The sequence below is a fragment of the Lolium perenne genome, chromosome 7 (genome assembly GCF_019359855.2).
Source record: "Lolium perenne isolate Kyuss_39 chromosome 7, Kyuss_2.0, whole genome shotgun sequence".
Lineage (NCBI taxonomy): Eukaryota > Viridiplantae > Streptophyta > Magnoliopsida > Poales > Poaceae > Lolium > Lolium perenne.
In genome coordinates this window covers 22,989,032-23,010,492 of record NC_067250.2, presented here as the reverse complement: position 1 = coordinate 23,010,492, position 21,461 = coordinate 22,989,032, and the positions used below count along the sequence as shown (strand labels likewise).

Sequence of the window (21,461 nt, the reverse complement as noted above, 5' to 3'; positions counted from 1 at the left end):
TTTTAACAAGTCATTTTGAACTTTAGTGAGTTGATCAATTTGAGTTTGAACCATTTGAAAATGTTTAACAAGCATCTTAACATCATTGGAGGTTCTCTCCACAATATCATGTAAATTGCTAATAGCTTGAGAATTTTCCATTAGATGATTCTCTACTCTCATATTAAAATTTTCTTGCTTAACAATGTAATTATCAAACTCATCTAAGCATTGAGCAGGAGGTTTTGAATACGGAATATCTTCCCTAGTAAAGCGTTGAAGGGAGTTTACCTCGATCATGGATGAAGGGGGAATTATCTCACATATATCTTCTATGGGAGGTAGATTCTTCACATCTTCGGATTTAATACCTTTTTCCTTGAGAGACTTCTTAGCTTCCCTCATATCTTCATCATTCAATTCAATTAAACCCCTCTTCTTCAATATTGGCGTTGGAGTTGGTTCAGGTATATTCCAATCATCATGATTCCGGCTTATTCTAGCCAATAATTCTTCAGCTTCGTCTGGAGTTCTTTTCCTGAAAACACAACCAGCACAACTATCCAAATATGCCCTAGATTCAATGGTTAGTCCACTATAAAATATATCAAGTAGATCATTCTTTTCTAAATCATGTCCAGGTCGAGCTCTGATAAGAGAACAAAATCTTGTCCAAGCCTCAGGCAATTTCTCTTCATCTCCCTGGTCAAACCTATAAATTTTCTGTAAAGCAATATGTTGAGCACTAGCAGGAAAGTATTTTCGAAAGAAAACATCACGCAAATCAGTTGGACTTTTAATAGAACCAGGAGGCAAATTATTATACCAAGTTTTAGCATCATCCTTTAATGAGAAAGGAAAAATTTTAGCGACAAAGTAAGTACGCATCTTGACATCATCAGAAAACAAGCTACTCATAGAAGAAAGCTCAATCATGTGTTCTACAACACTTTCTTTTTCAGTACCACAAAAGGGTGTCTTCTCTACAATAGCTATATGAGATTGATCAAGAGAAAAATCATAATCTTTATCCTTAATGCATATAGGAGATGTGGCAAATTCAGGATCAGGAGATAACTTATGTCTAACAGTATATTGTGCGAGAAACTTTTTAATTTTTCTTGCATCAGTAGTAGCATTGCATCTATTAATAAAATCATCATTAAGCTCCACATAATCCTCATCAGGATCATCACTAGAATAATCAATAGACTCAGGTGAACTAACAGGTGTAGTAACATTAGGAGTTTCAGCATTTTCAATTTGTCTAGACCTAGCAATTGTAGCATCTAGAAAGGATCCCAATGAACCACTATCATCAAGCACAGCAGAAACATTATCAATATTATGAGAGTTTTCGGATTCAGCAGAAGTACCAGCAAGTGAAGCTTGCGGCGGTGAAACAAGTTGACTTATCACAGATGGTGAATCAAGAGCAGCAGAGGTACTCAGAGTTGTACCTTTTCTTGTAGTGGATGGTAATATGGCGACTTTAGGATCGCGAGATTTACCCATGATGGAGAATTTGCAGCGAACAATATCAATCCAAGTGAACTTCCAAATAAAGCTATGCTCCCCGGCAACGGCGCCAGAAAACAGTCTTGATGACCCACAAGTATAGGGGATCGCAGCAGTCTTCGCGGGTAGTAAAACCCAATTTATTGATTCGACACAAGGGGAGACAAAGGATACTTGAAAGCCTTAACAGCGGAGTTGTCAATTCAGCTGCACCTGGAAACAGACTTGCTCGCAAGAGTTTATCAGTAGTAACAGTTTTATAACAGTAGCAGTAGTAGAATAACAGCAGGAGAGTAACAAAGACAGCAGTAGTGATTATAGTAAACAGCAGGATTAAAATACTGTAGGCACGGGGACGGATAACGGGCGTTGCACGGATGAGAGAAACTCATGTAACAATCATAGCAGGGCATTTGCAGATAATAATAAAACGGTGTCGAAGTACAAAGCAATCAATAGGCATGTGTTCCAATTATAGTCGTACATGCTCGCAATGAGAAACTTGCACAACATCTTTTGTCCTACCAGCTGGTGGCAGCCGGGCCTCAAGGGAATCTACTGGATATTAAGGTACTCCTTTTAATAGAGTACCGGAGCAAAGCATTAACACTCCGTGAACACATGTGATCCTCACATCACTACCATCCCCTCCGGTTGTCCCGATTTCTGTCACTTCGGGGCCATTGGTTCCGGACAGCGACATGTGTATACAACTTGCAGGTAAGATCATAAACAATGAATATCATGATGAAACAATAACATGTTCAGATCTGAGATCATGGCACTCGGGCCCTAGTGACAAGCATTAAGCATAACAAGTTGCAACAATATCATCAAAGTACCAATTACGGACACTAGGCACTACTCCCTCCGTTCTGAAATAGTCTACATTCTAGCTTCAAAATTTGTTCTGAAATACTCTACATTCTAGCTTTTAGTCAACGACAACACTGAAAACGAAGTGGTTTTGCTCTCTTTATTGGATGTTGTTATTTTCCATGTAGCTTGGATTGGTTGTTTACATATCTAAGTAGGACTAATAAATGCAATACTAGGTTGTCTTATTTTCTCTAGAATGTAGACTAAATCAGAATGGAGGGAGTATGCCCTAACAATCTAATGCTATTACATGACCAATCTCATCCAATCCCTACCATCCCCTTTAGTCTACAGCGGGGGAATTACTCACACATGGATGGGGGAAACATTTCTGGTTGATGGAGAGGCGTCGGTGGTGGTGATGGCGATGATCTCCTCCAATTCCCCGTCCCGGCGGAGTGCCAGAACGGAGACTTCTGGCTCCCGAGACGGAGTTTCGCGATATGGCGGCGTTCTGGAGGGTTTCTGGCGACTTCCCCTTCTCGTTCGCGATTTTTAGATCGAAAGCAATAAGTAGTCCGAAGGAGGGCGTCGGGGGCCAGCCGAGGGGGCCAGACGCTAGGGCGGCGCGCCCCCCTCCTGGGCCGCGCCGGCCTAGTGTCTGGGGGCCCTGGCCCCCCCCCCAGGCTTGCCCTTCTGGCTCCGCCAATATTCTGGGAAAATAGGACCTTCTGCATAAATTCCGAGGATTTTCCTGAAAGTTGGATTTCTGCACAAAAACGAGACACCAGAACAGTTCTGCTGAAAACAACGTTAGTCCGTGTTAGTTGCATCCAAAATACACAAATTAGAGGCAAAACAATAGCAAAAGTGTTCGGGAAAGTAGATACGTTTTGGACGTATCAATTCCCGTGTTCCCTTTCTTTGCAAGAAGGTACGTCACGTTTGGAGGAGTGGAAGTCCCACGAAGGATTCCCCGCGCCACGAAGGCTCACCCTATTCTCCGAACCACACCCACGAAGGATAATGGCCCTTTCGTTATGGTTAGCTTTTCCTCCGCTCCGGAGATGGCAAGCTCCACAACCACTTCACAAGCTCCACGAAGGAGAAGCCCGGGCCTCTTCACAATCTTCTTGAAGAGATCACCGGAGCACCAATCACCAAGCCAACTAGGAGGTCTCCCTCCAAGAGTAACAAGCTCACGGTCTCTCACTCGAACTAATCGTGGTGGAGAGCTCAACACTATGCAATGATGCAAAGCAAGAACACTAGAGGTGTTCAAGTCCTTCACACTCAAATCCCACCCAAACAACAAATGCTAGGATGAGATTGGAGAGGAAGAACAATGGGGAAAGTCAACAAAAGACTCCAAGATCTAGATCCCAAGAGTTCCCCTCACTTAGAGGAGAAATGGATTGGTGGAAGTGTAGATCTAGATCTCCTCTCTTAGATCCCTCAAGAATGGGCAAGAATCATGGGAGGAATCAAGGGAGAGAGCAAGTTCTTGAAATGCAACAATGGATGAGAGAGAATGGGAAGAACTAAACAGCCCAAGGTGGAAGAAGGGCTATTATTAGCCCAAGAGAAAATATAACCGTTGGGGAAAAATTGGGATTCGAGGAATCCGGTCAACCGGCCCTAGACCCCGATTGACATGAAACAAATTTTGTTGGAAAGATAACGACGAATAGAACCCCAACGAAAACTGGAAATATGGAGACTCCTCACATAACATTTTAGATGATTTTAGAGAGGGAGTCTCCCACCGTCAAGAACCGGTGAAGACGTCCAAACTCGAAAACGCAATAGAAGATGCATGCGGATTCCGTTTTCGATGAACTTGGGCTTGTTGTAAAGCTAGCAACAAGCTCAAGAACCTTTCACAGAGAAACACCAAGAAGCAATAGGGATATGCAAAGTATGCAAAGGATTGAGCTCCCTAAGAAGATGCGATCAGGTTACCCAACCGAAAGCCCCTCTTGATAGTGCGGCTATCTATCCTATAATCCGGTCTCCCAACAACCACCTTGAGACCGGTAAAAGAAAAACCTAGCAAGGCCATACCTTTGCCTTGCGCATCCCGCTTGATCTTGATGATAGCTCTTCAAGCTCCACTCAAGCCGAAATGCCTCACTTGATCATAGTTGCTCCGTGAAGACTCACAAATGCTCCCCCATACACCATGATGGGAAAGCTCCACTGAAGCATGTCTTCACATGTCCATTATCACCAAATGGACGGCAAGCTTCAAGCATATGATCCTCTTGAGATGCTCAACTTGAACTTGCCCAACTCAACCTTGATGACGATCACTACTTGATGTCATCCTCTCATGGGCTATATGAGATCTCCCTTTTTTTATGCATGCCCATGGAAAGATACCTAACCCACATAGACAACACAAGGGCACATATATGATGGGTTAGTTCATAAAGCATAATTGACAAGGCTTACCATACCACATGACTTCACGTGGCACATTCTTCATGCTTCATGTGTTGACCAAACTTGAATCTATTCTTCACTCTTTGTATTGGTCAACCTTGTATCTTATCATGCTCTATCATACTATCTTGAGGTGTATAAAGAATTCTTCACTTGGAATCAAGCACTCAAGATCTTGATCATTCATTGCTTATCACATAAGCTAGAGCATGGCTAATATTGAGTTCCACATAAGAACTCCATCTTCATTTCTTCTTCTTGATCATATCACATATATATCTTCAAAACGATGATCTTGATGCCAATACACAAGGTATATCTTTATCTTCATGGCATCCATACTTGAATCCTACACATGGACTACAAGTAGAACCTATGGAATATTCCTTCATATAAACTCAATGAAAACATTAGTCCATAGGGGTTGTCATTAATTACCAAAACCACACATAGGGGCAATGTACCCTTACACCGGCCACACCAAAGCCATAGCTGGCCGCACCCCCTATAGTGGCCGGCCACCACCCCCTCTCCCAAACCCTAGCGGCCCCACCTCCTCCACCTCTCCCGCATACGCTTAGCGAAGCTCTGCCAGAGATCTCCATCGCCACCGCCACCACGCCGTTGTGCTGCCGGATTCAAGGAGGAGCTACTACTTCCGCTGCCCGCTGGAACGGGGAGAAGGACGTCGTCTTCATCAACACCGAACGTGTGACCGAGTACGGAGGTGCTACCCGATTGTGGCACCGTCAAGATCTTCTACGCGCTTTTGAAAGCGGCAAGTGATCATCTACCGCAGCAACAAGAGCCTCATCTTGTAGGCTTTGGAAATCTTCAAGGGTGAGTCTCGATCATCTCCTCGTTGCTCCCATCTTCTAGATAACATCTTGGCTTGGATTGCGTTCTCGCGGTAGGAAATTTTTTGTTTTCTATGCAACGAATCCCTACAACATCATCACTAAGTTTGCATCTAAGTATGTTTAAATAAAAAAAATGAAACAAGTATAAATTTTTTATATCAAAAAATTGGATTGGCTTTAAGTGTCATAACATTTTTTATATTTATATATTTATTACTTACTCCATCCATAAATAAGTAACTCCAATTTTTCTAGATTTAAATGTATTTACGCACTAAAACCCGTTCAGATATATGTAAATTTACATAAATCAAAGTAAATTGTTTTCAAACAAAGAAAGTATAAATATTTGTATTAGGGGCCCGAATTCTAGTTTCGTCCCGGGCCCCCAAAATTTCAGGACCGGCCCTGACGCCCAGCAGTGTCCATCCTATTTGCAGTAGTCTTCAGATGCTAATTAGCATGGTCGGGGACGGCAACCCGTCTTCAAAAGCTCCTCTTACGGTTGCTAGGTTCCACCATGCGCAATGGCTCACCCTCCCGTCCTGTCAGTAGTTCTCGCTGCCCTTGCACTGCTTGCGCCCCGTGCTGCAGGATACCCATGGTATTGGTGCGGTGTAGAAACCGGCGTAACATTCCAGGACAATAGCACGTACCAGGCAAACCTCAACCTCATCGCTGCCACCCTCCCGAAGAACGCCTCGACTTCGCCGGACCTCTACGCCACAGCCGAGGTCGGCGCCGTGCCGGAGAGGGTCTCGGCTCTCGCGCTCTGCCGCGGCGACGCCAACGCCTCCTTCTGCTTCAGCTGCCTCACCACAGCCTTCGCCCACCTAGAGAGCTCGTGCGTCAACCAGAAGGACGCGATCATCTACTACGATCCCTGCATGCTTCGCTACTCAAACGTCCAGTTCCTCTCCGCCGACGAGGACGACCCCGGAACCGTGGACGCGGACCTCGGTTCCTTCCCTTCCAACAATGCGAAAGCCACGTCGTCGCCAGGCCAGTACGAGCTCGTCGTGGCCACGCTCCTGAACGCCACCGCGGACTACGCCGGGTACAACTCCACGCGCCGGTACGCCTCCGGGGAGGCTTCCGTCGACCGGGGGGAGTTCTCCAAAGTGTATAGCTGGGCGCAGTGCACGCCGGATCTGACGCCGGCGCGGTGCCGTGATTGCCTCTCCCGGATGATGGCGCAGTTGACGACTCTAGTCGCGATCGGAGCAAGGGCTCTTGGTCCCCGATGCAGCGTCCGGTACGAGACCCAGCCCTTCATTGATGGCCCCGTGATGCTGCAGCTGGCAGCAAGCTCTGGAGCACCAGCGCCGGCGCCGGTTATTCCGGCAGCGGCGACAGAACAGCGTGAGTTAACTTGTAGTACAACATTCGATCTTTTGGGAAAAGCGCGCATCTGTGCAGCTCTCATTCTCGCATCTCCTCTGATAATATAGCGCTCCGCTCCGCTTCCCCTGCTCTATATGTCCTATGCTCTACTCGCCTTCCTCTGCTCGTTGTTTCTCCTCTATTTTATGCTTCTCCTCTATTCCGGTATTTCAGCTCATGGATAAACTGATCTGACATCAGTTGTTCAATTCACAGGAAAAAGGAAGTACAGTGTTCCTGGCAAGGTTCTTATAATTCTGCTACCTATAATGGCTGCCACAAACCTTATTGTTTGGCTCTTTTTCTGGAGAAGGCACCAGGCACTAACAAAGAAAAAACAAGCAGGTACTTCTGTCTTCAGCATATACTTACCCGGCTGGGCCTAACATTTATGCAGTAGTGTCTTACATGATTTTCATACTCAATCAGATTCGAAGGATTCAGCTGAGGTAGACGAGGGCATGCAAAGCATAGAGTCAATAGTAATTGACATTTCAACTTTGCGAGCTGCAACAGAGGATTTTGCAGAGAGCAACAAACTTGGTGAAGGTGGATTTGGCGTGGTGTACAAGGTAACTTCTCTTGAAAGGCAAACATGACTGAAATTCTGCTACCAGCTGATATTAGGTTTGGCTTAATTTGATCAGGGTACTCTCCCAGACGGCTATGAAATAGCAGTGAAGAGATTGTCCAAGAGCTCAATCCAAGGGGTAGAGGAGCTGAAGAACGAACTAGCCTTGCACTAGTGGAAAACAGGCCTTTTGATCCGGGTGGTTAGGGCCTTTTGTCGCGGGCGGCCAGCCGCGACAAGCAAGGCGCGATAAAAGGGTGGCCTTTTATCCCGGGTCACTTACGACCCGCGACATAAGGTCCACCACGTGGCAGCCGCGGGGCGCGCAGGGCACAGGCCCTTTTGTCGCGGGCGGTATTACCACCCGCGACAAAAGGCCTTCTACGTGGCGCGCGCACAACGCTTCTGCTTTAGGGTTTGAGGGGTGCAGCACCCCTCCCCCCCCGCCACCGACCGCCTGTTATTTCATTTTTTTCGTTCGAAAATGAAAGTTGCATATATTTGTACGCTACTAGAAGTTGTACACATTCATTCATTATATATATATATATAGATCGATCAAACAAATATTGGAAGCAGAAGTCGATTCCCCTTACACATATTCGTAGGTTCCCTACATATATGCATGGAGCTCACGATCGACAAACGGTACTAACGACCGTCTATTTGGAGGTAGAACAACTATCTGGACTAAACAAGCCTTTGTTGTTTATTACTTCTCTAACCAAAAGTCCCGCCACTTCCTCCGCGATTCCTAGTGCGTGTTCCTTTGGTTGGAGTCTGTCCCGCATGAAGTCGACCTATATACGAAAATGAGATGAGTATGACTATATCAGTCTTGATAACGAAATATTGATGATAATAAATAAAGTTGTGAATGTTATTGCTTACGTCGAATTTATTTCTGTTCTGCTTCTCAGTGGTTAACATGCGAATGGACTCGCAAACGTAGTATCCACATAGATTCGTCCCTTGTGGCTGCTGGGGGCACGCTACAGGAGTAAATGTTAGCTTCTTTGTAAAGGTAATGTCCTTATGAACATTCTTCAAAGCTTGCCAAGCCCTGCCAGGCAAAAGAATGATTGAATGAGTGGATAATTAATTGATATCTCACGAAAGATAAAGCGCGGCGATGAAGGAAATTACACTTGGAGCAACTTCCGCAAGTCCTGGAACCCGTCCAGGCCTCTACTCAGTGGGTCTCTTACTTCAACTATTCCCTTATCAGGTTGAATGTCTAGTAGAATCCAGTGGAAGCTGCACATGTTATGCATATACGTCAGGAATTACACTTAACATCGAGTAAGAAAAATTGAATGTGCATAAAAGATCATTAAGACTCTCACTCGTAGTTGTAAGGAAACAATATTGAATCACAGTAAATATTGCTGCCCCAAAAACCTTAGTAGGTTTCCCCCGTTTCTTCGCGTTTATGCTTCACCGTTTCAACATGTATTTTATCTGGGTCAACAAACCCAACATTGATAATATTATTACTTTTGCACTCACCGATCTTCGATCTGCAAAAGAGAACCCATAAGATATAATGAGTATATATATGCAATGAAAACGAACATGAACTGAATGAAAATGAACTTATATGTAGTTAACAACTTACAAGCAATAGCAACTCATGAGAGATTTGTCGAGGGCTTCTAGATTGAATAACTGCCAGAGTTCATTCATCTCAATATGGATCTCCTCGTTTCGGTAGTAATATTCCCATGGTATACTCGCCACGATGTACATTTTTTTCTCCTTGCATGCATCAAGGTACCACCGATGCAAATTCCGCATATGTGTTGGCAGTTTATGCAGCTGCTCTCTCGCTGACCAAGTCGGCCCCGTAGACAAATTTAGGAGCTATATCAGCAGTGGGTAGTGCAGCATCTGCGGCACCAAACAATTCCTCCACGGTAACTCCACATTGAGCCGCTAGAGTTGCAGCTTCTTCCATATTGACATCACCACCATGTTCCTCGTACACCTTGGGAACATTAAACACTTTGAGTGCCGGGATCGATTGTTTGGGCTGAGCACCGAGGAGGGGAACTTCCTTTCTCTTTTTGCCTTTTGTCGTTTGCTTGGCCTTGAGGGGTGCACTTGTTGAACTTGACCTTTTCTCATCTGCACTTCTAGGCGATGATTTGCTCGTGCCAGCAATGTCCTTCTCCTTGGCCTTTTCATCCTTTTTTTGGTCAATTACCTTCGCAAGAGTGCGTGTATAGTCATCCTTCTTCTCGTGTAACTCATACTGCGATGGTGTGTTCAGAAAACTAGTAGCATATTCTATTTGCTTCTCTCGTGTATGGCTCGCGCTGGAGGTTTTGGCTTATGGAAATGATCATAGTTGTGTTTCGCAACAGCGGCCGAATTTTCCTCGACCGTACGATCCCAAGTACGGGGGGGAGTAACCTTTGGTACTTTTGGGAGGGGCGACCTCTTGGGGACAGGACTCTTGAAACGCTTCCGGCTGGGTGCATTCCGAGTCTTAGTGGGCGGAGGCGGCGGCGCTGGAGATGGAGATGGAGTACCGATGTCGTGGTCGACGTCGTACCCACGGGGTGATGGTGGCGACATGTGATCGGTAGGAGGAGGTGATGGTGGCATGCGATCACCTGGAGGAGGTGATGGTGACCTCTTTGGGACGATCGGTACTAGGTGCTACCCAGCTCGGCAGCCTCGATGTTCTTCTTTTCCCAGAGAATGATTTCTCCCACACCTCTCTGAGTGTAAGCCCCCCATCACCTCCAGGGATATGGAGCTCCAATGTCTCCCAGCTGCGGGACAACCGAATCCACCCCGACACGAGCATAGCCAGCTGGAATCGGATTGCCATGCCATGTTGCCGGCTCACCTTCAGGTCCAAATGCCGGTAAGACATAGCCGGCCGCCACCTTAACGAAACCTTCCCGAACACCTCATGGAGATCACAAGGTGTTGTCTCCTTGATTCCATCCAAGGGGTCGCCGGGACCGGCATCTATCATCATCCGTGTAGGAGGGGCCTCCGAGTCGGCCACGCTGCTGTCTCGTCGCTGAGATATTTCAGCGGTATTATCCGGCGGCGCTGTCCTTTTAGTTCATTTATCTCCCGCTGCTGCTGCTGAAGCTCCCGCTGCTGGTCAAGTCGGTGTTGGAACTCGGCCATCCGGTCATTCTGCACCTCCAGCTGGCGTTGTTTAGCTCTCGCTCGGCTTCTATAAGTCTCCGCGTCGGCCGGAAACCCAAGCGACCACGGAACACTAGGGCCGAAGCCTCTTGTTCGTCCTCCCTTCTCGGGATTACCGAGGACAAGCGTCGGCAAGTCTTTCTCTCTATCGGGAGCAAACTTTAGTTTTCCCGCCTTTATATCTGTCGTCACTTCAATCCATTTTTGCCTGGGTACCCTAACCCTGGTGTCACTTTCAACAATGTTCCCTGTCTTCATGTCATACTCACAGCCATGCGCGAGGAACCAATTTCGAGCCCTTATGTCCCATCCTTCTCGCGTGGGTTGGAGTGATCCCGTTCAGCTCCATCTCAGCCTCTTGTGCATCCCACTTAGGCATGGCTCTTCCGTAGCCCCCTCGCCCCGTATGATGGTGATATTTCTTCTCGCTTGCATTCTTCTTGTTTTTCACGATTGTGTTCACAGCCTCCTCTCGATTCTTTGTACCTCACAAATTCTTCCCGATTATGCTCCTGCTTCGCTAGGTAGTTCTCGAATAATGGAGGCTTCTTGTCTTTCTTATAATTTTTCCATAACCGGTTCTTATACGCCCGGAAAAGTTCCCCCATCTTCTTAAGAGCCCATTTCTTCACTAGCTCTTGCTGCTTAGCATTCTCGAGACTCCGATCCCAAATCTGGCAAAGTGAAATGTGCCATCAGGTCTACGAAAAGTGTGTCCTTGTACCTATCGGCAACCTGATTTTCGGACACATTCTTCGTCTTGTTCCATTCTCCGACGGTGATCGGGACACGATCTCTAACCACAACTCCGCACTGATTTTTGAACTTCACTCCGACATTCTCGGGTACCACCGGTTGGCCTTCCGGTGATATAGCTTCAATTGTGAAGTGGTCTTTCTTGGTCAACTTCTTTGCCGGGCCTCGTTTCTCTATCTTATCTTCGGAGGCCTAAGAGAATACATATAGAATTGCATTAATGCCTCTATACTAATGCCTCAATACATATGTACATATAGAATTCCATTAATACCTCGTCACCGGAGCCGTCGTCGGCTTCTCCGTCACCGGAGCCGTCGGCTTCTCCGTCACCGGAGCCGTCGGCTTCTCCATGACCGGAGCCGTCGGGTTCTCCATGACCGGAGCCGGCTCGGTCGGCTTCTGTACCATCGCGGATTATGTCCGCGAATATGTCTTCTGTTCCAAGTCCCGTTCGAATTGATCCATTGTTTACGCAAAAGAATTAAATCGATAAGTAAATGTTCAAACACAAACCAAACCCTAACCCTAATCAAACACAAACCAAACCCTAACCCTAATCGGCGACACGTGTTTGCGAGAGGGAGAGGGTGTCGGCGACGCGTGTTTGCGAGAGGGAGAGGGTGTCGGCGACGCGTGTTTGCGAGATGGAGAGGGTGTCGGCGACGCGTGTTTGCGAGAGGGAGAGGGTGTCGGCGACGCGTGTTTGCGAGAGGGAGAGGGTGTCGGCGACGCGTGTTTGCGAGAGAGAGAGAGAGAGAGAGAGGGTGTCGGCGTCGGTTGTTCGCGAGAAGGGAGAGAAGAGGGGAGTTGCGGCGTCGATGGTTTTCGCGAGAGGGAGAGGGGTGTCGGCTAGTGTTCGCGAGATGGAGAGGGGTGTCGGCGAGTGTTGTTCGCGAGAAGGGAGAGAAGAGGGGAGTTGCGGCGTCGATGGTTTTCGCGAGAGGGAGAGGGGTGTCGGCTAGTGTTCGCGAGATGGAGAGGGGTGTCGGCGAGTGTTGTTCGCGAGAGGGAGAGCGGTGTTGGCGAGAGTGTTTGCGTCGGTTGTTTACAAGCTAACTAATATAAAATTTAAATTAATACAAAATTTAATCTAACTAACTACAAGATTTGAATTAATACAAAATTTAAACTAAGTAACTACGAAATTTGAATTAACTATCTACAAAAATTTAAACTAACTAACTAATACTAAATTTAATCTAAATACTAATACTAATACTAACTAACTAATACTAATTAAAACTAAATACTAATACTAATACTAACTAACTAATACTAATTAAAACTAAATACTAATACTAACTAAACTAATACTAATTAAAACTAAATACTAATACTAACTAACTAATACTAATTTAATCTAACTAAAACTAAATACTAATACTAACTAAACTAAACTAATACTAACTAACTAATACTAATTAAAACTAAATACTAAAAACTTAATGAAAAAAGAGGTCGGGCATGGGCGCCCGGCCGGCAGCGGCCGCGCGGGGCGGCGGAGGGTGGCGGCTACCTCGAGGGTGGCGCAGAGGGCGGCGGCGGCCGGGGGTGTCCCAGCTAGAGGAGGCGGCGGCCGGAGGAGGCGGCGGCGGCAGAGGTGGCGCGCGCGGGAGATCTCGTCGAGGTGGCGCGGCAGAGGCGGCGCAGTGGGCGGAGGTGGCGCAGAGGGCGGGGCGGCGAAGAGGCGGCTCAGAAGTGGCAGGGCGGCGGCCGGAGGCGAGGAAGATGGCCGGCGGCGGCGGCGGTGGATTTCGGCAGCTGACGGCGCGATTTACGCTAAGGAAAATGGCCTCCGGTGTCGCGGGTGGGGGCTCCGCCCGCGGCGGTAGGTATTTATACCTAGGGCCTTTTGTCGCGGGTGGGGGCTTGACCCGCGACAAAGACCCCCCTTTGTCGCGGGTCAAGCCCCCACCCGCGACAAAAGGGGGGGTCTTTTATCGCGGGCCGTGGCTCGACCCGCGACAAAAGGGGGTGGGAGGGGGGAGGCGGCCGATCCGCGTGAAGCGCATCCAACGGCTCCGGCCGTTTGAATCCAACGGCCTGGAGCCGTTGGACGCGGATCAGGCCTGGACCGTTTTTGTTTTTCTGTTTTTTGTTTTTCTGTTTTTTGTTTTTCTGTTTTTTTTAAATAAAAACTATTATTTCAATAACTTTTAAATGGTAACTCAAAAAGAAAAGTGTTATATATGAAAATTGATCAGAAAAATCCAATGAACATGAATATGACATCCATAGAACTATTTGCATCTCGCATATATAAATGCTGACACGTGCCTCGCCCGCCGACGCCGGCGTGCGACGTGTAGCCACCGCCGACACGTGGCTCACCCCGCCGACGCCGGCGTGCGACGTGTAGCCACCGCTGACACGTGGCTCACCCGCCGACGCCGGCGTGCGACGTGTAGCCACCGCTGACACGTGGCTCACCCCGCCGACGCCGGCGTGCGACGTTTAGCCACCGCTGACACGTGGCTCACCCCGCCGACGCCGGCGTGCGACGTTTAGCCACCGCTGACACGTGCCTCGCCCCGCCGACGCCGGCGTGCGACGTGTAGCCACCGCTGACACGTGCCTCACCCCGCCGACGCCGGCGTGCGACGTGTAGCCACCGCTGACACGTGCCATGCCCCGCGTGCGCTATATAGAGCGACGAGTGCGGGCGCAACCACACGTCGCCACCGCCTCCGCTCATTCATCTCCGGGATGCCTCCATGTCGTCGAGGGGCGTCCGGTTTCCGTGGCGTTCGAGTGCATCCGAGCGGTAGGTTCACCGCCGAGATACGCGCCGGTGGCTTCCGCCTCACCCTCGGCACGTACAACACGCCGGAAGAGGCGGCGCGCGCTTACGACGCGGCGGCGTGGCGCTTTCGGCGGCCAGGGCACGACATGAACTTCCCGGATGTTGAATCGCTAGAGGAGGCGGAGTTCCTCGCGCCACCGCCGTGCCTCGTCACCGACGAGGACCGTCACCGGCATCGCCAGGTGCAGCGCCGGATCGCCATCGCCGAGCGCGACGAGCAGTTGATGCGCCAGTGGAGGGCGCGGTCCCCCGACGCGTTCTTTGCTAACCTTAGGGCACAACGCAGGTCCAACGGGCGCCACCGTCGGGCCGTCGCCGCCTTCGAGCTCGAGAACTCGAATACAACTTGGACCGAAACGACCCTCGGTGGGATGACCTTTGGACGGAGACAACCTCCGACGACGAGTAGAGACTAGACTAGTAATTTATCTATTTTATTGTAATTTCAATAAAGTCGTTGTCGGTTCTATTAGTTTAAATTTAGTTTATAAAGTCGTTGTCGGTTGTTTTTGTTCAATAAAGTGGTTGACACGAAATTTATTACGACTGAACTGAAATTAAAGTACAGAGCTCAACTGAAAAATAAGATACATGGCCGCATTCGAATGTTGGAGCCATTCAATCATAGTCGTGCCTAGTCCTATACACGTCGCCACTGTAGTCATCAAAGTCGCCGACGTCATCGTCGCTAGCATCGGGGTCGCGGTTGTCGAACCTCGGCGGATGACCACGCGTGGGCTGGGATTGAGGGTAGCGCAGCGGGGGCCACGATAGGCCAGGACGCTCTGGAGAGTCCGGCCGCGCCACCACATCCGACGGCCGGCCTCGTTGAAGTTCGAAGGAGGCGGGCCGTCCTCCTCGTACTGGCAACCGCCCTCTCACGCCGATTGATGAAGAAGCTGTCCCAAGTCGGGCTGTAGTCGGGATGCCACCGGGGATTCCTCCGCTGCTCGTGCGTGAGCTCGAAATAGTAGTGGTTCGTGATGGCCATCTCGCGTGGCACACCTACAGGGATAGGAGGGACCGGTACGCCTCCGACGCTCAGCAACCAGCCGGTCGGGACGCGGTAGCCGGGCGGGCAGGGGTAGTTCGAGGCGCAAAGCGCCTCCGCCTCCCGGGGTGTTAGACATACGATGGAAGCCATGGGAGAGAGTGATGAGGTTTGCGGATATGAGAGTCCAAGCCTACATATATATAGTGGAAAAATGGCGGGAATGCGGGAAGAAAATAGGCGGGAACGAAGTGGCGCGCGAAACTTTCATCCCGGTGGAGGCTCAAACCGCGACAAAAGACTCGGGGGAGGCTTATCTAGGAGGGCCTTTTGTCACGGTTGGTGGCTGCAACCGCGACTAAAGATGTCGGCAGGATAATAAGGATGTGTCGGTAACCTTTTGTCACGGTTGGTGGCTGCAACCGCGACTAAAGCTGTCGGCAGGATAAGGATGTGTCGGTAACCTTTTGTCACGGTTGGTGGCTGCAACCGCGACTAAAGGTGTCGGCAGGATAAGGACGCGTGGGTGGACGCACTTGCTCGATGAGATAAAGCATGTAGCGCACGACGGCTTTGTCGAAGGAATAAGACAAAGTAGAAGCGGTGCCGTGCCTATAAAAGGAGCATCGATACGCCTTGCCAAGCAGATCAACAAGCCAAGCACCGTTTAATCTTCATTATTACATAAATGTAGAGATTGTCTTGGGAACTATATATGAAGAATACATTATTACATCGCCATCTAGTGTTGTGATCTTCTACGCCGTAGCCATGGAGAATCTTCATCATTTAGCAAGATGCTTGGGTCAATTTTCACCGTGAAGGGCGGAATTTCTTTAAACTTATTATAATCTTCTCGACATGTCTGTCTTGTCATCCACTCCCACGATGTTTCTTTTCCCAGAAAGAACTATGTGGCGCTTTGGCTCCTCGATTGATGTATTCTTTTGTTGATTTCTTTTTCTTGATTTGCTAGACATGTCCTTCACGTAGAAAACTTGAGCCACCTCGCTGGCTAGGACAAAAGGCTCGTCCAGGTACGCAAGATTGTTGGGATCCACTGTTATCATACCGTACTTATCGTCAATATGTATAGCGCTGAGCTTCACCCATTTGCACCGAAACAAAGGGACCTTAAAAGTGGGACCATAGTCAAGTTCCCATATCTCCTCTATGTATCCATAATATGTGGTGGTCTGCCCATTCTCGTCTGTTGCATCGAAGCGGACACCGCTGTTTTGGTTGGTGCTCTTTTTATCTTGGTCGATCGTGTAAAATGTATTCCCATTTATCTCGTACCCTTGGAATGTACATATGTTTGAAGATGGTAACTGGCCAACAAGTACAGCTGCTCCACCGCAGATGGGTCATTAATGAGATGTCTTTGCAACCAACCGCCGAAGGTATTCATGTGTTGACGTGTAATCAAGGACTCGGGCTGGCCGGGTTTATTTCTCGTAAAACATTCTTATGTTTCTCGATGTACGGAGCCACCAAGCTGGAATTGTATAGAACTCGTGTAGTGCGCTTGATTGAAAGAAATCTTGTCCCTCCACACCGTTGCTTTCCTTCCTAGTGTGCCTTTTCCAAACTCAGCCTCCCCTCATACCGAGATTCAGGAACACCAATCGGCTTAAGGTCGTGAAGAAAGTCAACACAAAACTCAATGACCTCCTCGGTTCCGTAGCCCTTTGAGATACTTCCTTCCGGCCTAGCTCGGTTATGAACATATTTCTTTAAGACTCCCATGAACCTCTCGAAGGGGAACATATTGTGTAGAAATACAGGACCGAGAATTCTAATCTCTTCAACTAGGTGAACGAGGAGGTGCGTCATAATATTGAAGAAAGATGGTGGGAACAACAACTCGAAGCCGACAAGACATTGGACCACATCTTCCCGTAACTCGACAAAGTTTCGGATCCATTACCTTCTGAGAAATTGCGTTCAGGAATGCACATATCTTCACAATGGCTAGTCGAACATTTTCTGGTAGAAGTCCCCTCAATGCAATCGGAAGCAATTGTGTCATAAGCACGTGACAGTCATGGGACTTCAGGTTCTGGAATTTTTTCTCCTTCATATTTACTATCCCCTTTATATTCGACGAGAAACCAGACGGAACCTTGATACGAATAGGGCTTCAAAAAGATCTCCTTCTCTTGTTTGGTAAGAGCATACGGGCGTGCCCTACAAACTGCCTGGATGATTGCCGTTTCGTCCTTTATGAAGTTCCTGGTCCTCCCGTGCTTCGTTGTATCTTTTGTCTTTCCATACACGCCTAGAAAACCTAGAATATTCACACAAAGATTCTTGGTCAGGTGCATCACGTCGATTGCGGAGCGGACTTCCAGGACTTTCCAATATTCTAGCTCCCGGAAAATAGATTTCTTCTTCCACATGGGCGCATGTCCGTCATCGTCTTTCGAACAGGTCGATCGCCTGGACCCTTTCCAAAGATAACATTTAAATCCTTGACCATGTCAAATATATCAGCACCACTACGGGGACAGGCTTCGGACGGCGGTCCGCCCTCGCCATCGAAATGCTTGCCTTTTTTCCTTAAGGGATGCTTGCGCGGAAGGAAACGACGATTGAACGGGTACACAACTTTTCTCGCTTTTTCCCAAATATTTACTTTCAGTCTCATCTAAACAAGTGTGTGCATGCATTGTATCCTTTGTTCGTCTGTCCGAAATGTTACCGAGAGCAGGCCAATCATTGATGGTTACGAATAGCAATGCTCGTAGGTCAAATTCTTGCTCCGTGTGCTCATCCCACACACGTACACCTGGTTTGGCCCACAACTCCAAAAGTTCATCGACTAATGGCCTTAGGTACACATCAATGTCGTTGCCCGGTTGCTTTGGGCCTTGGATAAGCACTGGCATCATAATGAACTTCCGCTTCATGCACAACCAAGGAGGAAGGTTGTAGATACATAGAGTCACGGGCCAGGTCCGTGACTGCAGCTCTCGCTCCCCAAAAGGATTCATGCCATCTCGTACTTAGACCAAAGTATAAGTTCCTTGCCTCACCTCGCAAAATCCGGAACTCTCTCCCGATGTTTCTCCACCGCCGACCATCAGCGGGGTGCCTCAACATCGCGTCTTTCTTACGTTCTTCCATGTGCCATCGCAACAACTTGGCATGCTCTTTGTTTCTGAACAAACGTTTCAACCGTGGTATTATTGGAGCATACCACATCACCTTCGCAGAACCCTCTTCTGGGTGGCTCGCCCTCAACATCACCAGGGTCATCTTTTCTCGATCTTATACCGCAATGCACCACATATCGGGCATTTATTCAAATTCTCGTACTTCTCACCGCGGTAGAGGATACGATCATTAATGCATGCATGTATCTTTCCGCACATCTAATCCTAGAGGGCAGACAAGCTTCTTTGCTTCATATGTACCGACGGGCAATTCATTATTTCTTGGAAACAGCTTCTTTAATATTATCATCAATTTCTCAAATCCCGAGTCAGTCACACCGACCTCTGCCTTCCATTTCAGCAATTCCAATATGCTACCCAGCTTTCTATGCCCATCTTCACAACCTGGGTACAACAATTTGTGGTGGTCCTCTAACATCTTGTCGAACCGCAACCTCTCCTTATCCGTGTCACAGTCTCTTCTTGCATCAGAAATGGCCCGACGAAGATCATCATCAACAGGATCATCCGATGCCTCGTTCTTCACCTCCTTCTTCTTCATTGTCGTCCATTGCGGTATCAAAGCATTCAGTAGAACATAGATCGATAATACTTCTCATCATTATCTTCTTCCTCATCGCCGTCTTCCATCATAACCCCTTCTTCTCCGTGCTTGGTCCAAACATTATAACTGGACATGAACCCAAACCGAAGCAGGTGGCTCTTAATATCTCTTGAGCAAGAGTAATCCTTCTCGTTCTTACATTTTAGACATGGACAGCACATAAAACCTTGCTTCGACTTGTTGGCCTCGGCCACAAGCAGGAAAGAATTCACGCCCTCTCTGAAAGCGGGAGCACATCGGTTACCGTACATCCATGGATGACTCATCTGCATCATAAGTACAATTATATATGTATCAGATGCAATCACCTTGCTAAAATTAGTATTGTACGGACTATGCATATATATATAGTCGAGAAAATAGTTGCTAACCTTTTGGATCAAAAAGAGGAGAAATCTTATCAAATAAACCAAGTGGCATCCCTCTCACAAGCATTCCATCAAACACCTCTTGTGCACATGTAGAAAAAATGAGCTAGCATACACCTCCACCTTCACCACCAAGGAAAAAATGAGGTGGGGGGTGGCTGGCTGCTTCTATATATAGGGCGGGGACATTTTGTCGCGGGCCGTATTACGACCCGCGACAAAAGGGGTGGCCACGTCGCTCCTACCCCTTTTGTCGCGGGTCGTAATACGGCCCGCGACAAAAGGCCGCGACAAAAGCCTCCGCGCGCTCCACATGGTTTCGGGGCGACGTGGCCAGGCCATTTGTCGCGGGTGCAGGCGCGCCCGCGACAAAAGGCTCCCACGGAAGCCCTGTTTTCCACTAGTGTTGGTTGCAAAGCTGAAGCACAAGAACCTAGTTAGGCTTGTCGGCGTCTGCTTGGAGCAACAGGAGAGGCTGCTCATCTACGAGTTTGTACCAAACAGAAGCCTTGACCTGATCCTTTTCGGTACCAACTCCATCTTAGCTTACATTGAATTTCTTTTTTAAAACGGACGCAAAAGCAGCTTCGCCGTAATCTATATATTAATGCAACATCACACTCATCTTGCACTATTTTCTTGTATCAGACAAGGAGAAACGCGAGCAACTTGACTGGGAAAAGAGGTACATGATCATAAACGGAATCGCTCGTGGCCTGCAATACCTCCATGAAGATTCTCACCTCAAAGTAGTACATCGTGACCTCAAAGCAAGCAATATCTTACTAGACATGAAGATGAACCCGAAGATCTCGGATTTTGGCCTGGCCAAAATTTTCGGAAGAGACCAAATCCAGGGAGTGACGAGCCGTGTCCTCGGCACATGGTAAGTACCATGAAGTACTGGTTTGCTTAAGTCAGATGAGTTCCACTAGCAGTGTATACTACAAATGTAATCATAACCTCGTTTTGCTGTTTTAGTGGATACATGGCTCCCGAGTACGTCATGTCTGGGAACTACTCTGTGAAATCGGATGTGTTCAGTTTCGGCGTCTTGGTTCTGGAAATCCTGACGGGTAGGAAGAACAATGACTCATACCAGTCTCAGGATCTCTTGACCACCGTATGTGCTTTCTATCTGATTCTAAATATATCTAACTAACTCGCAACGCAATTTGGCTCGCTAACGGATGCTACAAACCGCGCGTACGTGCAGATATGGGAGCAATGGACGGCAGGAACGGTATTGGAGATGATGCCATCCGGCATCAAGAGCAGCTCCACGGAGAGCGACGCGCTGAGGTGCATCCATGTAGGGCTTCTCTGCATTCAGGGCGACCCAGCGGACCGGCCGATGATGTCCACGGTGGTCATGATGCTCGGCAGCAACACATTCGCTCTCCAAGCTCCGTCCAGGCCGCCGTTCTACGCAACGAACGAAGGCGCGAGTTCAAGCACCACGGCAAGCCTGTCAAACTCGTCAAGCGCACATCCGGTCCCAGATATTATACCAAGTTCATTTGCCAATTAACATACTAAAGAGGGTGTGTGCGGACGTACGATCCTCTAAAAACTGTCGCCGGTACTTGTATGAATGTGAATCAATCTATGCACATGCTAGGGTTTTCTCTTTTTTTTTTCTTTTAGAAAAAGCAACATATCATTTTAATTTTGTGAATCAAAATTACCGCTCCCTTTGTTTCCAATGATAAGACATTCTGAATGTATGTGAATCGCGCGCTTGCTTTTTTCTCTCCGAAAAAAGGGAGTATAGCCTGGCCGTTGCATCTATCGATGCACACAAGCATATTCATTACTTAGTTCAACATTCAAGTTACTACAAGCTAGTCGCTCACTCGCCTCACTTCCGTAGAGGATACAATGTTTGTTACATGTCGTATTTATGCGTCAAAACAATCATAAACTTCATGGACAGTGGGTAGCTTCTTTTTCAAAAAAAAAGGACAGCATAGCTTCTGCTTCTGCATCACTTGATGCATAAAGCCTTTTA

The 21,461-nt window shown here is 47.9% G+C and overlaps 1 protein-coding gene across 1 annotated transcript; it reads left to right on the top strand.

The window, feature by feature from the left end:
- Nucleotides 1–6,083: 6,083 nt before the first annotated feature.
- LOC127318116 (cysteine-rich receptor-like protein kinase 6) lies at nucleotides 6,084–21,134 on the top strand. Its single transcript, XM_071823493.1, has 8 exons — nucleotides 6,084–6,983; nucleotides 7,221–7,349; nucleotides 7,434–7,576; nucleotides 7,652–7,744; nucleotides 19,860–19,977; nucleotides 20,099–20,336; nucleotides 20,432–20,573; nucleotides 20,667–21,134. Exons 1-8 carry the CDS (start codon nucleotides 6,149–6,151, stop codon nucleotides 20,979–20,981), a joined length of 2,013 nt encoding a protein of 670 aa, XP_071679594.1. The 5' UTR covers nucleotides 6,084–6,148; the 3' UTR covers nucleotides 20,982–21,134.
- Nucleotides 21,135–21,461: the final 327 nt, after the last annotated feature.

What these genes read in the sequence shown, in the direction of transcription:
- LOC127318116 (XM_071823493.1), top strand. Translation starts at nt 6,149, where the DNA reads ATGGCTCACCCTCCCGTCCTGTCAGTAGTTCTCGCTGCCCTTGCACTG. An exon ending in GGCAGCGGCGACAGAACAGC is followed by an intron (nt 6,984 to 7,220) that starts GTGAGTTAACTT and finishes TTCAATTCACAG; the next exon opens with GAAAAAGGAAGTACAGTGTT. An exon ending in TGAAGAACGAACTAGCCTTG is followed by an intron (nt 7,745 to 19,859) that starts CACTAGTGGAAA and finishes CCACTAGTGTTG; the next exon opens with GTTGCAAAGCTGAAGCACAA.